This window comes from Ornithorhynchus anatinus, chromosome 12 (genome assembly GCF_004115215.2).
Source record: "Ornithorhynchus anatinus isolate Pmale09 chromosome 12, mOrnAna1.pri.v4, whole genome shotgun sequence".
Classification (NCBI taxonomy): domain Eukaryota; kingdom Metazoa; phylum Chordata; class Mammalia; order Monotremata; family Ornithorhynchidae; genus Ornithorhynchus; species Ornithorhynchus anatinus.
In genome coordinates this window covers 55817304-55836575 of record NC_041739.1, presented here as the reverse complement: position 1 = coordinate 55836575, position 19272 = coordinate 55817304, and the positions used below count along the sequence as shown (strand labels likewise).

The 19272-nt window shown below is 43.9% G+C and overlaps 1 protein-coding gene across 9 annotated transcripts in view; it reads right to left on the bottom strand.

Annotated features, from left to right (window-relative positions):
• The window catches only part of WDFY3 (WD repeat and FYVE domain containing 3), a 300170-nt gene that overhangs the window by 126909 nt on the left and 153989 nt on the right, over positions 1-19272 (bottom strand). For all 9 annotated transcript variants that reach the window (XM_029076970.2, XM_029076971.2, XM_029076964.2 and 6 more), the window contains 4 exons: positions 16382-16849; positions 14894-14995; positions 8717-8910; positions 3251-3708 (listed from right to left, as the gene is read on the bottom strand). In XM_029076970.2, coding sequence (XP_028932803.1) covers positions 3251-3708; positions 8717-8910; positions 14894-14995; positions 16382-16849 — 1222 coding nt within the window. The remainder of the gene's footprint in view (positions 1-3250; positions 3709-8716; positions 8911-14893; positions 14996-16381; positions 16850-19272) is intronic.

Below are 19272 nucleotides of genomic sequence, written 5' to 3'. Positions count from 1 at the left end.
CTTACTATGTGCAGAGCACCGTTCTAAGCTCTGGGATAGATACAGGGTAATCGGGTTGTCTCACGTGAGGCTCACAGTTAATCCCCATTTTACAGATGAGGTAACTGAGGCACAAAGAAATTAAGTGACTTGCCCACAGTCACACAGCTGATGAGTGGCAGAGCCGGGATTAGAACTCATGACCTCTGACTCGCAAGCCTGTGTGCTTTCCACTAAGCCACACTGCTTGGAAATACTATTAAGCAAGGGCCAAAATGTTGTTATACTATTGCCTACAGAATATGGGAAAAAGAGGCTCAAAGAACGGTTTAATGAAAAGGTTGCTACCTTGGGTTTTTAGAATCCCCCCCAAGTTGCTCATTTAATTCTGGAGATCCTCACCTCTATGAACGGCAAACTACAGTGCATGCAATTAGCTCTCTTCTGAACAAATGCAAAAACAGCAAACCCATCGCTTTTTCTTTTGCGAACCCAATTCACAAGTCCCGGGAAGAAGTGGTTCTTCCATGGTGTATTTACAATTCAACGTAAAACCCAGACTTAGCCATTCGTAAGACTACCTCTGCTCTTTCTGCTAGGCCTTGCTAGGCCTTTAGACTTCTGGTTCTGCCTTTTTCTCCTTCCCCAAATGGCTAGTTCCATCATATTCCACTCTTTTTTTTTTTTTCTTGGAGGGAGGGGCAAGGAATGGTATTTGTTAAGCACTGTACTAAATTCTGGGATAGATGCAAGCTAATCAGGGTGGACACAGTCAATGTTCCACATGGGGCTCACAGTCATAAACCCCATTTTACAGATGAGGTAACTGAGGCCCAGAGAAGTGAAGTGACTTGTCCGAGGTCACAGCAGAAAGTGGTGGAGTCAGGATTAAAAAACCAGATCCTTCTGACTTCTAAACCCATGCTCTATCCACTAGACCAGACTTCTCGGGATTTGCCCTGAAAGTGAGCACATATTTAGGTTACAGATGCTAAAGGTATTCATTATATAGTGTGATTATCAGTAAAGCCAAAAGGCCCAATCATGGACCAGGACTCCTTTTACCTGTGATTAACCCTGGAGAAACCACTCAAAGAAAAGCAAACACTTTGATACTTACCCCACCTCCAGCCCCAAAGCATTTATGTTTATATCCTTCTACTCTGCCATTTCCCCCTCTGTGGTGTATTTAAATGTGTCTCTCCCTCTAGACTGTAAATTCCTTGAGGTTAGGGACTGTGTTCTACTCTATTCTCCAGAGCACTTAGTACAATGCTCTGCACACAGTAAGCACTCAATAAATGCTGCTGACTGATTAATTGATAGGTACCCTGACAGATGACTTTTGGCCTATGTTTTCCAGAGGAGTGCCAGGCCAAGGGTGCTGGAGGCCTGTGGTCCTGGCCCTCACCCCCAGCAGCCTACCTGGACTGATCGAGGGAGCTGGCTAGAGTGTGGAGGAGGGGAGAGCGGGAACTGAACAACTGAAGTTAGAGGCCTCAGTACAGAGGAGAGAGAGGGAGAGAGAGAAGAAGAGGGAGTAAAGGAGAGAAACGGGGAGAGAGAGGAAGAAGAAAAGAGGGTGGGGGAGACAGGGAGAGAGGAAGAGGGAGACAAAGAAAGGGAAGGAGAGAAAATGAGAGAGAGGGAAAGAGGAAGAGAAAAAGAGGGAGAGAGAGAAAGGGAGGGAGGGAGGGAGGGAAAAAGAGGGAGAAAGAGAAAACGGGGAGAGAGAGGGAGAGAAGGGGGGGGGGAGAAGGGGAGAAGGAGACTGAAAGAGAAAGGGACAGTGCTTACTAGAGTGCCAACAACACCGTAAATGCTTAACATATATCATTAAAAAAAGAGAGGGGGAGAGAGTAGGAAAGAGAGAGTGGGACCAAGAGAACAAGAGGGAGAGAGGAAAAGAGGGAGAGAGAAAGGGAAATTGAAGGGGTGAGAGGAGTGGGGGGAGACAGAGAGGGAGAAGGGGTGAGGGAGATAATCTACTGCAGGAGATGTAGTAAGAGATGTAGTAATTTCCATATGAAGGGATCATTTCCATATGAACAGAGCTGCTGGTAGTGTTCCCATGGAGCAGCGGATAGACAGAGTGGCACTGGGTGCTGGGACGCAGGGGAGAGGCAGACGAATCACAGCCTGTGGGAGCACCCAAAACCTCACCTGCCTGGCCTGGGTTGAAGATGGACAGACTCGGAACTGCTGCAAGGTCCAGGAGAAGGTGGGCAGCAAGGCGGACAACAAAATGGACAGCATATAACCGGACCTACTCAATTCAGATACAGACCCAGTATTAAGTCTCATTTGATCAGACCTTGGGGTCTTGTGAGGCAACATGTCCTTGTGGAAAGAGTACAGGGATGAGTGTCCGTAATTTTATTTATTTATACTGATGCCTATTTGTATTGATGCCTGTCTCCCCGGGCTCAGGGGACAGGAACAGTCTCTCTTTATTGCTGTATTGAACTTTCTCAAGCACTTAGTAGAGTGCTCTGCCCTTAGTAAGTGCTCAATACATATGATTGAATAAATGAAGTGTCTGGGGACCTAGATGCCAATCCCTACTCCACCACTTGCCTGCTATCTGACCTTGAGCAAGTTACTTAATTTCTCTGTGCCTCCATTTCCTCAGCTAGAAAAAAGGGATAAGATACCTCCCACTCAGACTGGAGGCCCATGTTCGACGGGGACTGTGTCTAATCTGATTACATTATATGCACCCCAGCACTTAGCACAGTGCTTGGCACAGTTTAAGTGCTTAACAAATACCACAGTTATTATCAGGATGTAAAAAAATGGAAATTGACTTTATGTTGTTTAGGTTACTTGGACTAGTTTTAATAGGGTATGAAAACTAAAGACATGTTGCCTAGCCATCTAAATTAATTTTTTTTGGTCGAAAGAAGTATGTTTTCCTTCCCTTCTATGAAACATTTGAGTGAAGTGCTTCAAAGGCCTTAGTTGCCACGTTCTTCGGGAATGGTTCTTCTGCAAAACTGTTGATCACTATGGCATAAATGTCAACAACCTCATAACTTTTCTTTTAAATGCCTCAGAAGTTACTTGAATCTAGGCTGTAAATCTTTCCTGAGAGGGGAAAAAAAAGACATTCATTGATTTTGTATAACCAGCACCAGTAAGTTTTCCAGAAAAGAGGGCCATGCCTGGGCTTCTTCACTAGAGAAGAATGAAATCATACCTTTCTCTGAAACTGATCGGTCATGCTTTCCACGCAATTTAATGTCTAGGGAAGAACAAAGCCCATATATACCTGTCAAAAGAATCCGTCGCTACCTTGTAGAGGTAAATGAACAATTTACTGCAATGTCGCAATGTGGGTGACACCGACTCCATGCCAATCAGATCGTCCTCTAGTAATCTCTGAAATGGCTGCGTGTTCGAGGGGAAGACGTTCAAGGAGCTAATTTTTCGCAAGTCAGAGAAGCAGCCGAGAAATCGAACAGCGTCTGCCAGCTTCTCGTACTGGATCTCCGTCTTGAAGAAATGCGAGTTGGCCGGTTCGTAGCGCATCGCCGCAGTCAGCGTGCAGAAAACCGTGTGGAGGAGCTCGAACACATGGTTCTGGTTCACTTTCTCCCAGCCATTCTTGGGCGGAGAGCTCAAGGATCTCTCCATGGCGACAAGCAAAGATGTGACGTACACAAATCCCCCCACTTTCCGAAAAACAGTTCTGGTGCGATGACTCTCTCTCAGGACCGACAGGAGGGCCTGTGAACATACGGGAAGAGGGATGATGGTGAAGATATGGGAGCTCAGTGATCGTTGAATGTTTCTTCTCTATGGACCGATACAAATTCCCACAAGACAATCCAATGTGACTGTACTCAAATTCAGACTGTAAAACCCAGCTGGAGCTACACTTAGGGCACTGGAAAACTTCTGTTGGTCAACTGAATGCTCTTAAAACTGACAGGCCTGAGGTCTATGCAAGTCTAAAAACTGACACCCATCCCTGTAGAGAAGCAGCTTGGTGTAGTGGATACAACACAGGCCTGGGAGTCAGAAGGTCATGGGTTCTAATTCTGGCTCTGCCACTTGTCTGCATTGTGACCATGGCCAAGTCACTTCACTTCTCTGGGCCTCAGCTGCCTCATCTGTAAAATGAGGGCTGAGATTGTGAGCCCCAAGTGGGACAGAGACTCCGTTCGACACTATATGCTTGTATCCACCCTGGCACTTAGTATGGTGCCTGGTCCAGAGTGCTTAACAAATACCATAATTATTATTATTTGTTCCATGAGGACACACTGCTTCAACAAACCCCCGCTTCTGCCCAAATGAGATTTCATACCGGATCCATATTTGAATTCAGTAGATCTGGTTACACACTGTCCCTTCCTCTAGACTATAAGCTCGCTATAGGGATAATACTAATAATTATGGTATTTGTTAAGAACTTACTAACAAATACCAAGCTCTGTTCTAAGCGTTGGGGTAGATACAAGGTAATGGGGTTGTCCCCCGTGGGGCTCACAGTTTTAATCCCCACTTTCCAGATGAGGTAACTGAGGCACAGAGAAGTTAAGTGGCTCGCCCAAGATCACACAGTGGAGGAACCGGGATTAGAACTCACATCCTCTGACTCCCAAGCCCGTGCTCTTGCCACTAGGCTACGCTGCAAGCTTCCCCACATGGTTCCCAGTGCCCCCCGCCACTTGGCACAGAGTGGGGGTGAAGGCTGCTCTGTGCCATGCAGAGGTGAAAGATGGCAGAGGTGGAAGTTGATGAACGTTATATGTATGCGATCTAGACTGTAAGCTCGTTTGTTTTTTTTAACATTTGTTATGTGCTATGTGACAAACACTGTTTTAAGCACTGGGATAGATATGAATTAATTAGGTTGGACACCGTTCCCATCCCACATGGGGCTCACAGTCTAAGTAAGAGGGAGAACAGGAGAATCAAGGCACGTAGCAGTTAAATGACTCGCCTAAGGTCACATAACAAAAGCATTTGGCAGAGCTGGGACTAGAAGCCAGGTCCTCTGACTCCCAGGCTTATGCTCCTTCTCCTAGGCCATGCTACCCTTCACCCTCTTTCCTCATCCCCTCCTGTTACCTTGCTACAAATCCGTCTCACGCCTACAACATTACAGTGCTGTCACCAATTTAGACATACTGGCTGGGGTGGTGGAGTGAATCAGGTTGAAATGCATCTCGCTTTAGAAATGGCTCCACCTCCTTAAAAGCATGTTCCCAGGGATTTTTTTTTCATTCTGACTTTTTTTTTCCATCTTAAGAGATGGAGCTGAAACTCACTGCTTCTGCTGCCTCACCCTGGAGTCTTGAGGAGGAGGGGAGAGGGGGTTGATGTGAAAAGGGTGTTGTAGGGGGAAGAGATGAGATTTCCATTTTCACCCTCATTTGACTTCCTGTGCAAGAAGAGGCACCCATGGGGAACTTCTTTTTCCTTTAGAATATCATGTGATGAATATTCTACTACGTTTTAAGCTCCTCAAGGGCAGGGAGAGTATCTCCAAACTTTATTGTGCTCTGCACACAGTAAATACTCCTGATTAATCACTACTACCTACAATTACATATTTTACCCCGCTTCTACAGTCTATATACCCATTTCCAGAGAAACAAAGCCATTCACTTCCCAGTAAATCCTGCATCTTTCAAGGTTGAAGGTCAAGGCTACCAAGCTGCCCAAATTGATTTGCTAAGGCATAATAATAACAACAATAATAACAAAAAATTTGTTAAGCATTTACTCTGAGTGAAGCACTATACGAAGCACAGAGGTAGATACAATACAATCAAATTGGACACAGTCTCTGTCCCACAAGGGGTGAACAGCCAAAGGAGGAGGGAGAACAGGTTTTTCATCCCCATTTTATAGAGGAGGTAACTAGGCCCAGATAAATTAATTCACTTGTCCAAGGTTCCAAAGCCACCAAAACTATCATGCACCTGGGTCGAAAGACTTAAGCCTGAATCAAAAAGGAAAAAGAAGGCCTGGAAAATATCACTGAATGGTTTCCCTATTTCTTTTCTTTTGCTATTTCTGAAGTGTAATGATTTGAGAATGGGTAAAATAATTAACCAGTCCTAATCCATGTCAGGACACCGAGTACGGCACACAAAGAGTATAATTTGTTGGTGGCTTCTTGTTCTGGTTCGGGGGCCTTTTAAAGTAAACAATTATGCCACAAATGAATCATAAACGCCAGCAGTGCTAAAAGAGATGAGACTAAGTCACTCTCTATTTCCATCCACTTCCCCTTTATCAGGGCTCTATCCTTTAGGAGAATCAAACTGTCAGTATTCTTAGAAAAGGGATAATGGTTCATCATCAGTCCATGGGTTTTCAATTTTCCCTATTCAACGCTGAGAAAAACGCAGGCAGAGAGATGTTAAATGACTTTGCCAAAGGGACAATGAACCAGTGGTTGGCAACAAAATCAAGAACAGCCAACCTGCAAACTAGGTTTTCAACTTCCATCCATCAAACCCTAGTATTTATTCAGCACCTACTGTGCGCACACAGCAGTGTACTAAGCACTTCGCAGAGTAGACAGAATTCCCGCCCCCAAGGATCTTTTGATCTAGAAGGGAAGGCAGGCACTACAGTAATGAAAGATGGAAGGAAAGGGGATATGTTCAGAAATCAGTCAGAGCAATAAGGAAAAATGTGCATATAAGTCATGTTAAGGGGATCTGTCAGTCCATTGGGGTTTAAGTGACACACAAATGCTGAGATAGCAGTTCAGGGAATGTAATTTGCAGACACTAGAGATTACTCAGATTAGGCTTCAAGTCTCTTCACTTCTCTATGCCTCAGTTCCCTCATCTGAAAATGGCATTACAACTGTGAGCCCCATGTGGGACATGGACTGTGCTCAACCTGATTAGCTTGCATCTTCCCCAGTGCCTAGTATAGTGCCTGGCCCACAGAAAGCACTTAACAGATACCATTAAAATACCTCCCAAAAAACAAAAACAATCCCCTAGGACTGACTCCCAGGCTCATGCTCTTTCTTTTAGGCTATGATGCTTCTGCCCAGATCCAAGACCAGCATTTAGAGGCTGGGGCTCGGACTGCCTGAACTCTAACTGGTTTTCGAAAGATCTGCCTGCAAGAAGGGTGAACAAGTTCAAAAGAGGGTCATTGCTTTCTGGCCCTGGTTAGGTGGCTGAGAGCAGCTAAAGCAGTGGAAAGCAAGGGGTGGAGGGGAGTCTTTTCCCTTTATTTAGGCTTTATTCTCCACTCCTCCCCCTTCCCCTCCCCCAGCACTGTGCTCATTTGTATATATTATTGATTACCCTATTTATTTTGTTAATGAGGTGTACATTCCCTTGATTCTATTTATCTTGATGATGTTGTCTTGTTTTTGTTTGGTTCTGTTTTGCTTTGCTGTCTGTCTCCCCCGTTTAGACTGTCAGTCCAACATTGGGCAGGGATTGTCTCTATTTGTTGCCGAATTGTACATTCCAAGCGCTTAGTACAGTGCTCTGCACATAGAAAGCGCTCAATAAATACTATTGAATGAATGAATGAATGAAAGTTAAAAAAGCAAAGGGAGATGAGCTAAATGTGCATCATTATTGAAATACATCCAAATTCAAAACTCCACGATGATTCCTTGCTTGTCATTTGCTTGTCATGTCATTTTCCAAGTTCATCGCCTCAGCTTGGAAGTATCTGGTACCAAAATGACACAATGTTGTAGGGAAGAATCCAAGCTGCCATTTCTCTAGAGCGATAATCCCTGTTCACACCACTGCTCTGGGGCCCTGACGCCATCTTACTTGAAATGAATCAAGGCCCAAGCCCATCATCAGGCGTGATCGTGGCAGAAGCAGCGTAACTATGGCCATGTTTGACACCACTCGAAGCTCAAGTTCTTGCTCAGGGTTGATTGAGTGATTTAAAGCAGTCAGTGACCTTGCCCCCTCCTACCTCCCCTCGTTGCTCACCTACTACAACCCACCCAACAGACTTCACTCCTCTAAACACTAAACTACTCACTGTACCTCAACCACATCTATCTCGCCACCGACCTCTCACCTACATCCTGCCTCTGGCCTGGAACACCCTCCCTCTTCATATAAGACAATGACTCTCCCCACCTTTGAAGCCTTTTGAAGACCCATCTCCTCCTAGAGGCCTTCCCCAACTAAGCCTTTATTTCCGCTTCTTATGCTCCCTTCTGCGTCACCCTGATTTGCTCCCTTTGTTCACCCCGCCTCAACTCAACCCCACAGCATTTATCTAAACAACCATAATTTATTTATTTCTATTAATGTCTGTCTTCCCCTCTAGACTGTACGCTCTTTGTGGGCAGAGAATGTCTGTTATATTGTACCCTCTCAAGTGCTTAGTACAGTGCTCTGCAAACAATAACTGCTCAATAAATACGACTGAGCAATTGACTTTAAGCACTGATTCATGCCAAACATTCCTGGATCTTATTCAGAGCAGGGAAGGGACAATTTATTGAAAGTCTGGAAGCATTTTCTACACAGCCTCATTTCCCTCCCATCACCAAGCATTGGGAGACAAGAGGGCTTTCAAAACCTGGGTTCTTGAGGAAGTTAAATGGCAGAACATTAAAAAAAAACCTAAAACCTATATTTGAAAAATTACTCCCATCTGTAACTCACAAAACCAATCTCCACCACAATCTTCCTGCCGTAAGATTAGCCTGGAACATTTCTATTCTGGATTCTCAACCAGGGGCGCTTTTAAGTAAGGAGAAAAGAAGACTTACCTTTAAAATATCCGTCTTCAACTGTAATTCTGTGGGCGGAGCTGAGTGCATCAATCCTAGAAGAGTGCCCATGTCATCATCGCCACTAGGCGATAACACCAACTGTTGAATGATCATCAGTGCGTGCTGTCGACACTGAGGATACTTGACAATATTGTGTGCGCACCTGGCACCTCCAAATTCCCGGAAAATTCCTATCGAGGGGGGAAGAGAGGAGAAAGAAACAGAAGAGAAACAAATAGGGCAGCTTATCAGAGCTATCAAAATTCAAGTTCCGTCCCTGATATTTTCTTTTCATTTATCAATATCATTCTCATCAAAGGATCATTTTTCTACAGGCCTCCACGTCGAACCGAAACTCCTTAATGTCAGCTTTAAAGCACTCGATCACCTTGCCCCCTCCTACCTTACTTCTCTACTCTCCTAACACAATGCAGCTCACACATTTTACACCCCTAATGTCAGCCTACTCACTGTACCTCAATCTCATCTATCTCGTCACCCCAAACTCTCACCCACATCCTGCCTGTAGCCTAGAACTCCCTCCCGCTTCATATCCCCCGATTAGACCGTAAGCCCGTCAAAGGGCAGGGACTGCCTCTGTTGCCGATTTGTACATTCCAAGCGCTTAGTACAGTGCTCTGCACATAGTAAGCGCTCAATAAATACTATTGAATGAATGAATGAATATCCAACAGACAAGACTCTCCCTCCCTTCAAAGCCTTATTGAAGGCACATCTCCTTTCCTGATTAAGCCCGCATTTCCTCTTCTCCCACTCCCGGCTGTGTCACCCTTGCTCTTGAATTTGCTCCCTTTATTCACCCCTCCCTCGGCCCCATGGCACTTATGTCCAAGTCAATAATTTATTTCTATTAATGTTTTTCTCCCACCCTGGTCTGCGATCTCATTGTGGGCAGGGAACACACTACTCTGTTGCACTGTATTCCCCAACATGTTTAATTCAGTGCTCTGCACACAATAAGGACTCAATAAATACAACTGATTGGCTGATATTTATTGAGCACTTTTTGTGTTCAGAGGACAGTCCTAAGCAGTTGGGAAACTCCAGTGGATGCCCAACCACCTCTGCGTCAACAAAACCTCATCGTCATTGACTTTAAAGCAGTCTATCACCTTGTCCCCTCTTACCTAACCTCGTTACTTTCCTACAACAACCCAGCCCGCACACTTCTCTATAACTCTAATGCTAATCTTCTCACTGTACCTCAAACTCATCTATCTCGTCGCTGACCTCCTGCCCACATCCTGTCTCTGGTCTGCAATGCCCTCCCTCCTCATATCTGACAGACAATTACTCTCCCATCCGTTCAAAGTCTTATTGAAAGAACATCTCCTCTAAGAGGCCTTCCCTAACTTAGCCCTTCTTTCCTCTTCTCCCACTTCTTTCTGTGAAGCCTTGACCTGCTCCCTTTATTCATCCCTACTACGAGCCCCACAGCACTTATGTGCATCTCCGGAATTTATTTATTTCTATTAAATGTCTGTCTCCCCCTCTAGACTGCAGGCAGGGAATGTGCCTGTTTATTGTTATATTGTACTTTCCCAAGCACTTAGTACAGTGCTCTGCACTCAGTAAGTGCTCAATAAATACGAATGAATGAATAAATGAGAGAATAACACAAAAGACCTGGTAGACACGTTCCCTGCCCGCAACAAGCTTACAAATACTTGTTCACTGGATTGGGGTGCCCTCCTGATTTCTCTCACTTGTCATAATTCACTACACCTTTTGCGGCGTAACAACCCGAAACCAGAACATTCTCAAACTCCATTGAAGAATGTTCTAAGATGTCAATTTTTGATAAATGGTCTTCATTAAACGGCTCTACTTGTTCTCAGTGATACAAAACCCAATTTTTCCCAGAGCCAGATTGAGGCCAGGGATCTTATTTACTAATTTTATTGCACTCTCCCAATCATTTAGTACGGTGCTCTGCACAGAGTCTGTTCTCAATAAATGCTAATGACTTAGTGATTGTTAAAACAGGTAGTTTGGACATTAAGTCTCTGGGACCACCAGGAGCCTTGTAAGTAAGCTACAGCCTACACTGTGTATTTTCAGCTGCATTACCCAAACCAGGTCTGAAAAATTTGATGCTTCCCCTGCAAGGGCTCAGCCTATCAAGGAGTAAACTTGGGGAAGCATCATGTCCTAGTGGATAGAGCATGGGGATGGGAGTCAGAAGGACCGGTTCTACTCCCCACTCTGCCACGTCTGCTGTGTGACCTCGGGCAAGTCACTTCACTTCTCTGTGCCTCAGTAACCTCATCGGTAAAATAGGGATTAAAACTGTGGGCCCCATGTGAAACAGTGACTGCTTCCAACCTTATTAACTTGTATCTACCCTAGCATTTAGAACAGTGCTTAACAGATACCATCATCACCAGAAGTGAGCTGAATTTTCTTTCAGACTCTCCATCATTAAAGACTTCAGTTTTTCCTCTTCTATATTTCCTAATGCCACAATCCCCGCCTCCTACCCATAAACCAGATTGGAGCAGGAACCTTGCTATTTCCATTTCACTGAAATGGGTACTAACCAATGATCAATTCATCCCTGAAATGGCTAGTCTAAGCAATTTAATGGTCCTTTTTCAGGTGGGGATATTTTGCTTAGCCACTGCACTTAAGATAGGAGTGTCTAATAACCAGCCTTTCAGGACAAACATCCAATTTTGTTCCAAATTAGTTGGCTTGTGCTACCTGATGGGGAGAAAGGGAAGCCTAGGGTCTTAGTAGTTCACTCCCGGGAATGTTATTCAATATGCGACTATAGTTCAATCACTCAATGGTATTTACTGAGTGCTTACTAAGCACTTGTGAGAATATAATTCAAAAGATTATGAGTAGGCGGTCCCTGCCCACGACGAGCTTGCAAACCAGAGGGGCAGACAGACATTAAAATAAATTACAGATGGATGTGAACATAAGTACGGTGGGGGTGGAGGAGGAGTAGAATACCCAAGTGCTTTAAGAAGAACGGCCCAAGTGATTCATCTGGTACAAGAACTGCCACTTGTCCGCTGCGTGACCTTGGACAAGTCACTTCACTTCCCTGTGCCTCCGTTCCCTTATCTGTAAAATGGGGATTCATAAATAATAATAAATAATAATATTGGTATTTGTTAAGCGCTTACTATGTGCAGAGCACTTTTCTAAGCGCTGGGGTAGATACAGGGTAATCAGGTTGTCCCACGTGAGGCTCACAGTTAATCCCCATTTTACAGATGAGATAACTGAGGCACAGAGAAGTTAAGTGACTTGCCCACAGTCACACCACTGACTAGTGGCAGAGCAGGGATTCGAACCCATGACCTCTGACTCCGAAGCCAAGGCTCTTTCCACTGAGCCACGCTGCTTCCCCTAAGACTGAGGGGAAGACTGAGATTAAGACTGAGAGCCCCATGTGGGACAGGGACTGTGTGCAACTGGATTTGCTTATATCTAGCCCAGAGCTTAGTTCAGTGGCTGGCCTTCAGGTAGCACTTAAATACCACAATTATTAGTATTAGTAGTAAGTGAGGAGGCTGTGATTGCCACCAACACTCTTTACTAAGGTTTCTCCAAGTGATGGAGGTCTGAAAGTGGACTTTCCTGCCTAAGCCCTTATTTCCCCTCTCCACCCTCCTCTCTGCGATGATGCACTTGAGCATGTCCCTCTTAAGCACTTTGATACCCCCTAACCCTACCCAAGAGCACTCATTCATTCAATCACATTTATTGAACACTTACTGTGCCCAAAGCACTGTATGAAACGCTACAGAGAGTACAATATAACAATCAAGACTCATTCCCTGCCTGCTCATGCAACTATCTTTAAATTTTCCCTGTTAATAATTCATTTTAATGCCCATCTCTCCCTTTAGAGACAGTAAGCTCGTTTTGCATCTACCAACTCTGCTGTGTTATATTTTCCAAGTGCCTTTTACCGTGCTTTGCACATAGTAAACGATCACTAAACACCACGGATGAATTAACCGACTGACATGTAGAGAATGCAAACCAGCGAACCAAAGAGAAAGGGAAATGCAAAACCCCGAATAATCACGATCAGAGCACGGCACTTCAAAGGACTATTAATCTACCCTGATTATTTTTTTTTTCAGTTTTGCCTGCTTCACCCAGTTGGACACTTCACTGGAACTGTCAGTCTGTGCCCAGTATCCCAGACTGCATAATAATCGATCAATCTGTGTCCAGAGCACTGTACTAAGCACTGGGAAGAAAGACGGCCTAATGGAAAGAGACTGGGAGTCTAGAGGGCCCAGTTCCAATCCCAGCTCTGCCACTTGCTGCTGTGTGACCTCGGGCAAGGCACTTCACTTCTCTGGACCTCAGATTCCTCATGTCCAAAATGGGGATTCACTACCTGTTCTCCCTCCCACTCAGAACTGTGAGTGCCCTGTGGGACAAGGACTGTGTCCAGTCATATTATCTTCTATCTTAATAGCGTGCTAGGCATACAGTAAGCACTTAATAGCGTGCTAGGCACATAGTAAGCACTTAACACCACTATTATTATTACCAGTAATAACACTTGGCCTGAGAAAGGAATAATGCTGGTTGAAATTCTAGAAAGCAAAAACTTTCCCGTTCACTCATCTTCATCTCTAAGAACGAACCAGGCATTACGGCAGCAGCGTCTGAGACTAACGGGTTGTAAGAGAAGAGCTTAACAGACTGCTGGCCTACATCATCGCCTCTGGAGTGTTTTCTCTCCCTAATGAAAAGAGGGGACCATTTCTGAATAGTTCAAAGGAAACCCCATGTTCTTCATTAAGCAGAAAATTAAGCTCTGGAATTAGAGCTTCTTGTCTAGCAGGATTCCTTTGGTGTTGATGAGGTCCTTTGCATCAAACAGAAACTCCTTATCCTTGGCTTTAAGGCAATAAATCACTCTCCCCCTCCTAATTTACCTCGCCGATCTCCTGCTCCAACCCAACTCATACACTTTGCTCCTCCATCATCACCCTATCCTCTGTATCTCCACCTTGACTATTCATTCAATACTATTCAATGAGTGCTTACTGTATGCAGAGCACTGTACTAAGCACTTGGAAAGTACAATACGAGAAAATTGGAAAATACAATACAAGATTGTCTATCTCACCACCGACTTCTCGGCCACACCCTGCCTCAGGCCTGGAACTCCCTCTGCGTTCATATTTGACAGTCCACCACGCTCCCCACCTTCAAAACCCTCCTAACATCACTACACTGCAAGCTTCCTGGGGGAAGGATCGTATCCACCGATTCTTGTACTGCATAGTATAGTATTGTACTTGTACTGTCCCAAGCACTTAGTTCAGGGGTCTGCAGATAGTAAGCATTCAATAAATATGAAGGATTGTTTTCTATTCTTAAGTGAGTAGACAGTAGTCATACATATTGAATATGCTTGCTGAAGTTCACATAATGAGAACTTTTGCTTTAATTTTCCTTCAAAGAGTACATTCTTTTGACCACACTGAAACAAATGACATAATGAAGAGCGAATATGCCTGTTACCTTAATAAAATAGGGAGGTCGTACAGTGATCTTAATGGCTTTTATGTATTGTACTCTTCCAAGCACTTAGTAGAGTACTCCGCATAGAAATATTCTTGATGGACTGACTTTACTAGCAATCAATCATTTGCATTTATTGAGCACTTATTGGATACAGAGCTCTGTACTCTGTGTTTGGGAGAGTACAGTATAACAGAATTGGTAGATATTCCCAGCACATAAGGAGCTTACAGTCTGGAATGGGAGGGTAATAACTGAGTTCTCTTATCCATAAAGTTGGTAAATCCAAGAGTTGCAGAAAACAAAAATCAGGAAGGAAAAAGACACTGGTTTAAACATGAACCTGTATGACACAAGCATTGGCACAATGCAGCTATCTGCTCAGCAGAAGATTCAGATTGCAATATAATCATGCATTTTGGCAGTATCATAATGGTGCATTTTATTACTACAACAGGGTTATTTATTACTAATTTACATAATTGCACATTTCAGGGTAATTGCATATTTGAATATTAATTATGCCCCATATAATTAAAACATCATCAAGGTCATGCTTTGGTGGAGAAGTGGCCGGGGTTAACATACAATTCTTTTTCCGTAAGCAAAAGGTATGCCATTTCAGTCAAAGCCTTTTCTAATTACCTGCGTTTGTATTTGACCCATGGAGAAGTGCTGTTAAGGTTTCCATTACCAGCAAAGCTAGTTGTTTTTGGTCTTCTCCAGAACTGTTGTTTCTGGACTCCCCTAGAACAGAATTTCACGAAGTTACTCCCACAAAACAGAATATTCTTGTCCCATTTCCTATCCTACCTGTTAATGATCCCCAAGTGTTATCCGGTCGCCAACGCTAAGATCGTGACGAAGGTTCAAAAATGTTCAAATTCAAGTTTATTCGTTCAATCATATTTATTGAGTGCTTACTGTGTGCACAACACTATACTAAGTGCTTGGAAAGTACAATTTGGCAACAGAGATAATCCCTACCCAACAACGGGCTCACAGTCTAGAAGTTAATAGCCAAAGTGAGCAAAAAGGGGTCACACGTTTGGCTTGAACCAAATTTAGCACAACACAATTTTTCTTAATAATGGGGACAGAACTTTCAGGGTTTTCTCCAGCTGCATTTTCCAGGGGAAACAACTGTGAACATCAGAAGTTAACATTCAAAGTAATCTGATGGTGAAACACTTCCAAATTAACATTTCTGGCACCTAACAATGGGTTCATCTGAGATCATGTGAATTTGAAAGGCTACAATTACTTCAAGAGCACCGGAACCTAATGAGGATATCCACCTCTATGGCAGCGATGGGTGTGACCCCCCCAAGCCCCCCAGCTCCCCGGGTTGAACTTCCAGCCTCTCTCGTTCCAAATCTCTGACCAGACCTGAGATATCCAGTCAGGGTTGACAACACCGAAAATGGTGACTTTCTGACTTTTCAGCTCCCAGTCTCCAGGCCCCCTATATTCTATTTCCCTAGTTTACTCTTAATGGGCTATAGCATTTCACTCCAGGTAATCGAGTGGGAAGGTGCTCAGCTATGGAGAGCATCGCAAAAAAGTGAATTTTTAAGAGAAGCAGTGTGACCTAATGGATAGAGGACGGGCCTAGGAGTCAAAAGGACGTGGGTTCTAAACCCGCCTCCACCACTGTCTCCTGTGCAACCCTGGACAAGTCATTTCACTTCTCAGTGGCTCAGTTGGCCAAGTCACTTCACTTCTCTGTGCCTTCAGTTTCCTCAACTGTAAAATGGGGATTAAGACTGTGAGCCCCATTTGGGACATGGACTTATCTAACCTGATTAGCTTGTATCTACCTTCGATTAGTACAGTGCCTGACACACAGAAAGGGCTTAACAATAGCTTAAAATAATTAAAAATAAATAACTATTCTAGGCTGCCTTGCTTTTTGCTGCTGGAAAGGGACTGGGCTAGAACCAAGCAGTTCTAATATCCTGGACCGCTCTGCTCCTCCCATTCCTTCCTCCCTCCCCAACAGCTTCATTGCAGAATTGGCCGGGAAGGAAAAACAACCAGTCCGCCACTCCTGAAATTCCTAGTAATCGTTTACATCGATCCAACCGTACACTTCCCAGTCGGATCCGGACAAATGTTTGGAAAACCGCTTACCTTGTTCATTCAGTGCCTGGGTGGGATCTTTCAAGAGCGCTGCATATTTGTGCAAAAGATTAACCATCACCTCTAAGAGGCCCACCTCCCTGAAGACGTCCTTAAATATGCAGTCATGCCGGGTGAATTTGAGGAGTGTCTTTGTGGCGATGATGCTACACTGGTATGAGGTACTGGATTTTAAGAGGATGCTGACGCTGATGAGTTCTTTACAAGGGATGTAGTTCAAGCTGAAGACAACAAACTCCAACATCTCAAAGTATTTGCTCTGTACCTCGGGGAGTTTGGAAATCTTTTCCGCAAACTGGGACAGCGTATGCTGTGGTTCCAGGATGAAATAATTAGCATTGTCTGCGACGTAGAGGTTTGTGATGGCGTCGAGGATGATTTGGGCAAGATAGTTCGTTTTTGCTTTTAAAAATGCATTCTGGAGGACGGAGAAGGCTTGGACATTTCGCACACTGAACCCTACATGACAGCAAATGAAAAACAGGAAATAAATAGTAAAAACTGGGGGGGAGGGGGTTTCTGAGCCGACCAAAACATAACTGGTCATGCTAAACAACAGAAAATCAAGGTTTACTCAACCCTTTAGCCGACAGTAAGCAGCAGCTGATACCTCTGAACCACCTTAGGACTTCTTATTTTCCCATTCTTACTCTACCTTTCTGATTCCCTATTTGTCCATGACTCCATTTAGGGGATGAATGAAGTAATTTACAAATCAGTGCCTTTAGTGGCCCTTGTGAGTTATTTCACCAAAGGCTAATTCTACCCCTAGGAAGAAAGCAATTTGCTCACTCACATATTCTAGTCAACCGGTCTACACATGAAAAGTAAAGCATTTGCAAGTCTAGTATGAGAAAACACATCAGAATCTCAGTACCAAAATGAAGCCTCGAAATAGCCACGCCGCTTTTCGGGAGACACAAAATACATGTTCTAATTTCGTGCTCCAATCCCACCCACTGCATCCCAAAAATATTCAAACAGAGGAGAAATCCCGCAAGCCATTCTGGCTAAGGTGGATCAATTGTTTTCCTTTTAATAATCATGAATCGATAGCACAAACATCAAACTTCCCGAGGTGGTATATGAGTGGGCGTGAGAGAGATGCAGCCTGTTGGCATTCTGAATGTTTCACTAACAATTCTCAATCTGTTTAACATACAACTATCTGCAAGGCATCAAAGAAAACAGGAAAAGAAAATACTGCGGCAGATGATCTCACAATGTATTTCCTCTAAAGAACAGAAAATGAAAGCAGTCTGTTAAAAATTCACTCAAAGGCTGGGCCCTAACTAGAACCTTTTAATAATAATAATGATGATGATGGTATTTAAGCACTTACTATGTGCCAAGTACTGTACTGAGCTCTGGGGTAGATACAAGCTAATCAGGTTGGACAAAGTCTTCATCCCCAATTTCCAGATGAGGTCACTGAGGCCAGAGAAAGGAAGTGACTTGCCAAAGGTCACACAGCAGACAGTGGCTGATCTGGGTTGAGAACTCAAATCCTTCTGACTCCCAGACCCATAATCTATCCACTAGGCCATGCTGCTCCTCAACTGATACTACTATGATTCATACAGGAGGGAAAACAATAACTTCCCCAAAAAGCTTAGTTAGTTGAACAGATCTCTCCCAAGAGGAGGGGCAAAGAATAAGATCTCACTCTGCTTTGATCTTCTGTAATATGGGGGATGGGGGGAGGGTGTCTTTCACCCGATTTTTATGACAGTGGTCAATTTCCCCGCACTGAGGAAGAATAGCCCAGTCATTACACTCCACTTAAAACAGGCTTCTTATTGGAAAAATTTATGTCTCCCAGGAACATTTCTCCACAGAAGTCCCCAAATCCCAAATATGAAAGCTTTAAAGTGCACAAAAATAAATTCAGATTTTTTTAATGGTATTGTTATGCACTTACTATGTCCCAAGCATGCAATTCATTCATTTTTAATGAACACTTACTATGTGCAGAGCACTGTACTAAGCACTTGGGAGAGTACAATACAACAATAAAAGACACAGTCCCTGCCCACAATGAACCTACAGTATAGAGGGATGTTGGGGTAGATACAAGCTAATCAGTGTGGACATAGTCCATGTCAAACATGGGACTCACAGTCTTAACATTATTATTAAAATTAACATTGTTGTGAAATTGTCAAAATAATATCCACTGATATTACCATCAGTGATCCTTATCAGTAATATCATCCACTGACCATTACTGGATGGTCACTGATTACAAGTTTAAAAGATGAGGTAGTGCTGGGTAGAAGAACTTGATTCATGCGACAGGAGCTCAATAGACATTTTCTCACTATTACTTGCTCGCTACTCTTGACTGCTCCCATTGAAAAAGTCAATCAATCAATCGTATTTATTGAGCACTTACTGTGTGCAAAGTACTGTACTAAGCACTTGGGAGAGTACAATACAATAGAGTCGGCAGACGTGTTCCCTGTCCACAACGATCTTACAGTCTAGGAGGGGAGCTAGACATTACAATAAATTACGGATATGGACATAAGTACTGAGGGGCTGAGAGGGGGGTGACTATCAAGTGCCAAATTTCCCAGCTCTCCCACTTGTCTGCTGTGTGACCTTGTACAAGTCGCTTTACTTCTCTGTGACTCAGTTACCTCATTTCTAAAATGGGGATTAAGACTGTGAGATCCATGTTGGACATGGAGTGTGTCCAACCAAGTATCTAACCTGGCACTTAGTACAGTCCCTGGCACCTAGTAAGTGCTCAATCAATACCGTAAGAAAAACAAAAACCCTCTGCTCCAATTCTGACATTTCTCCATCATGCCCTGGAACCAGGGTGCCACAGGCAGAGAGAGCATAAAGCAAAGACTAAATTAATTCCTCTCAGAATA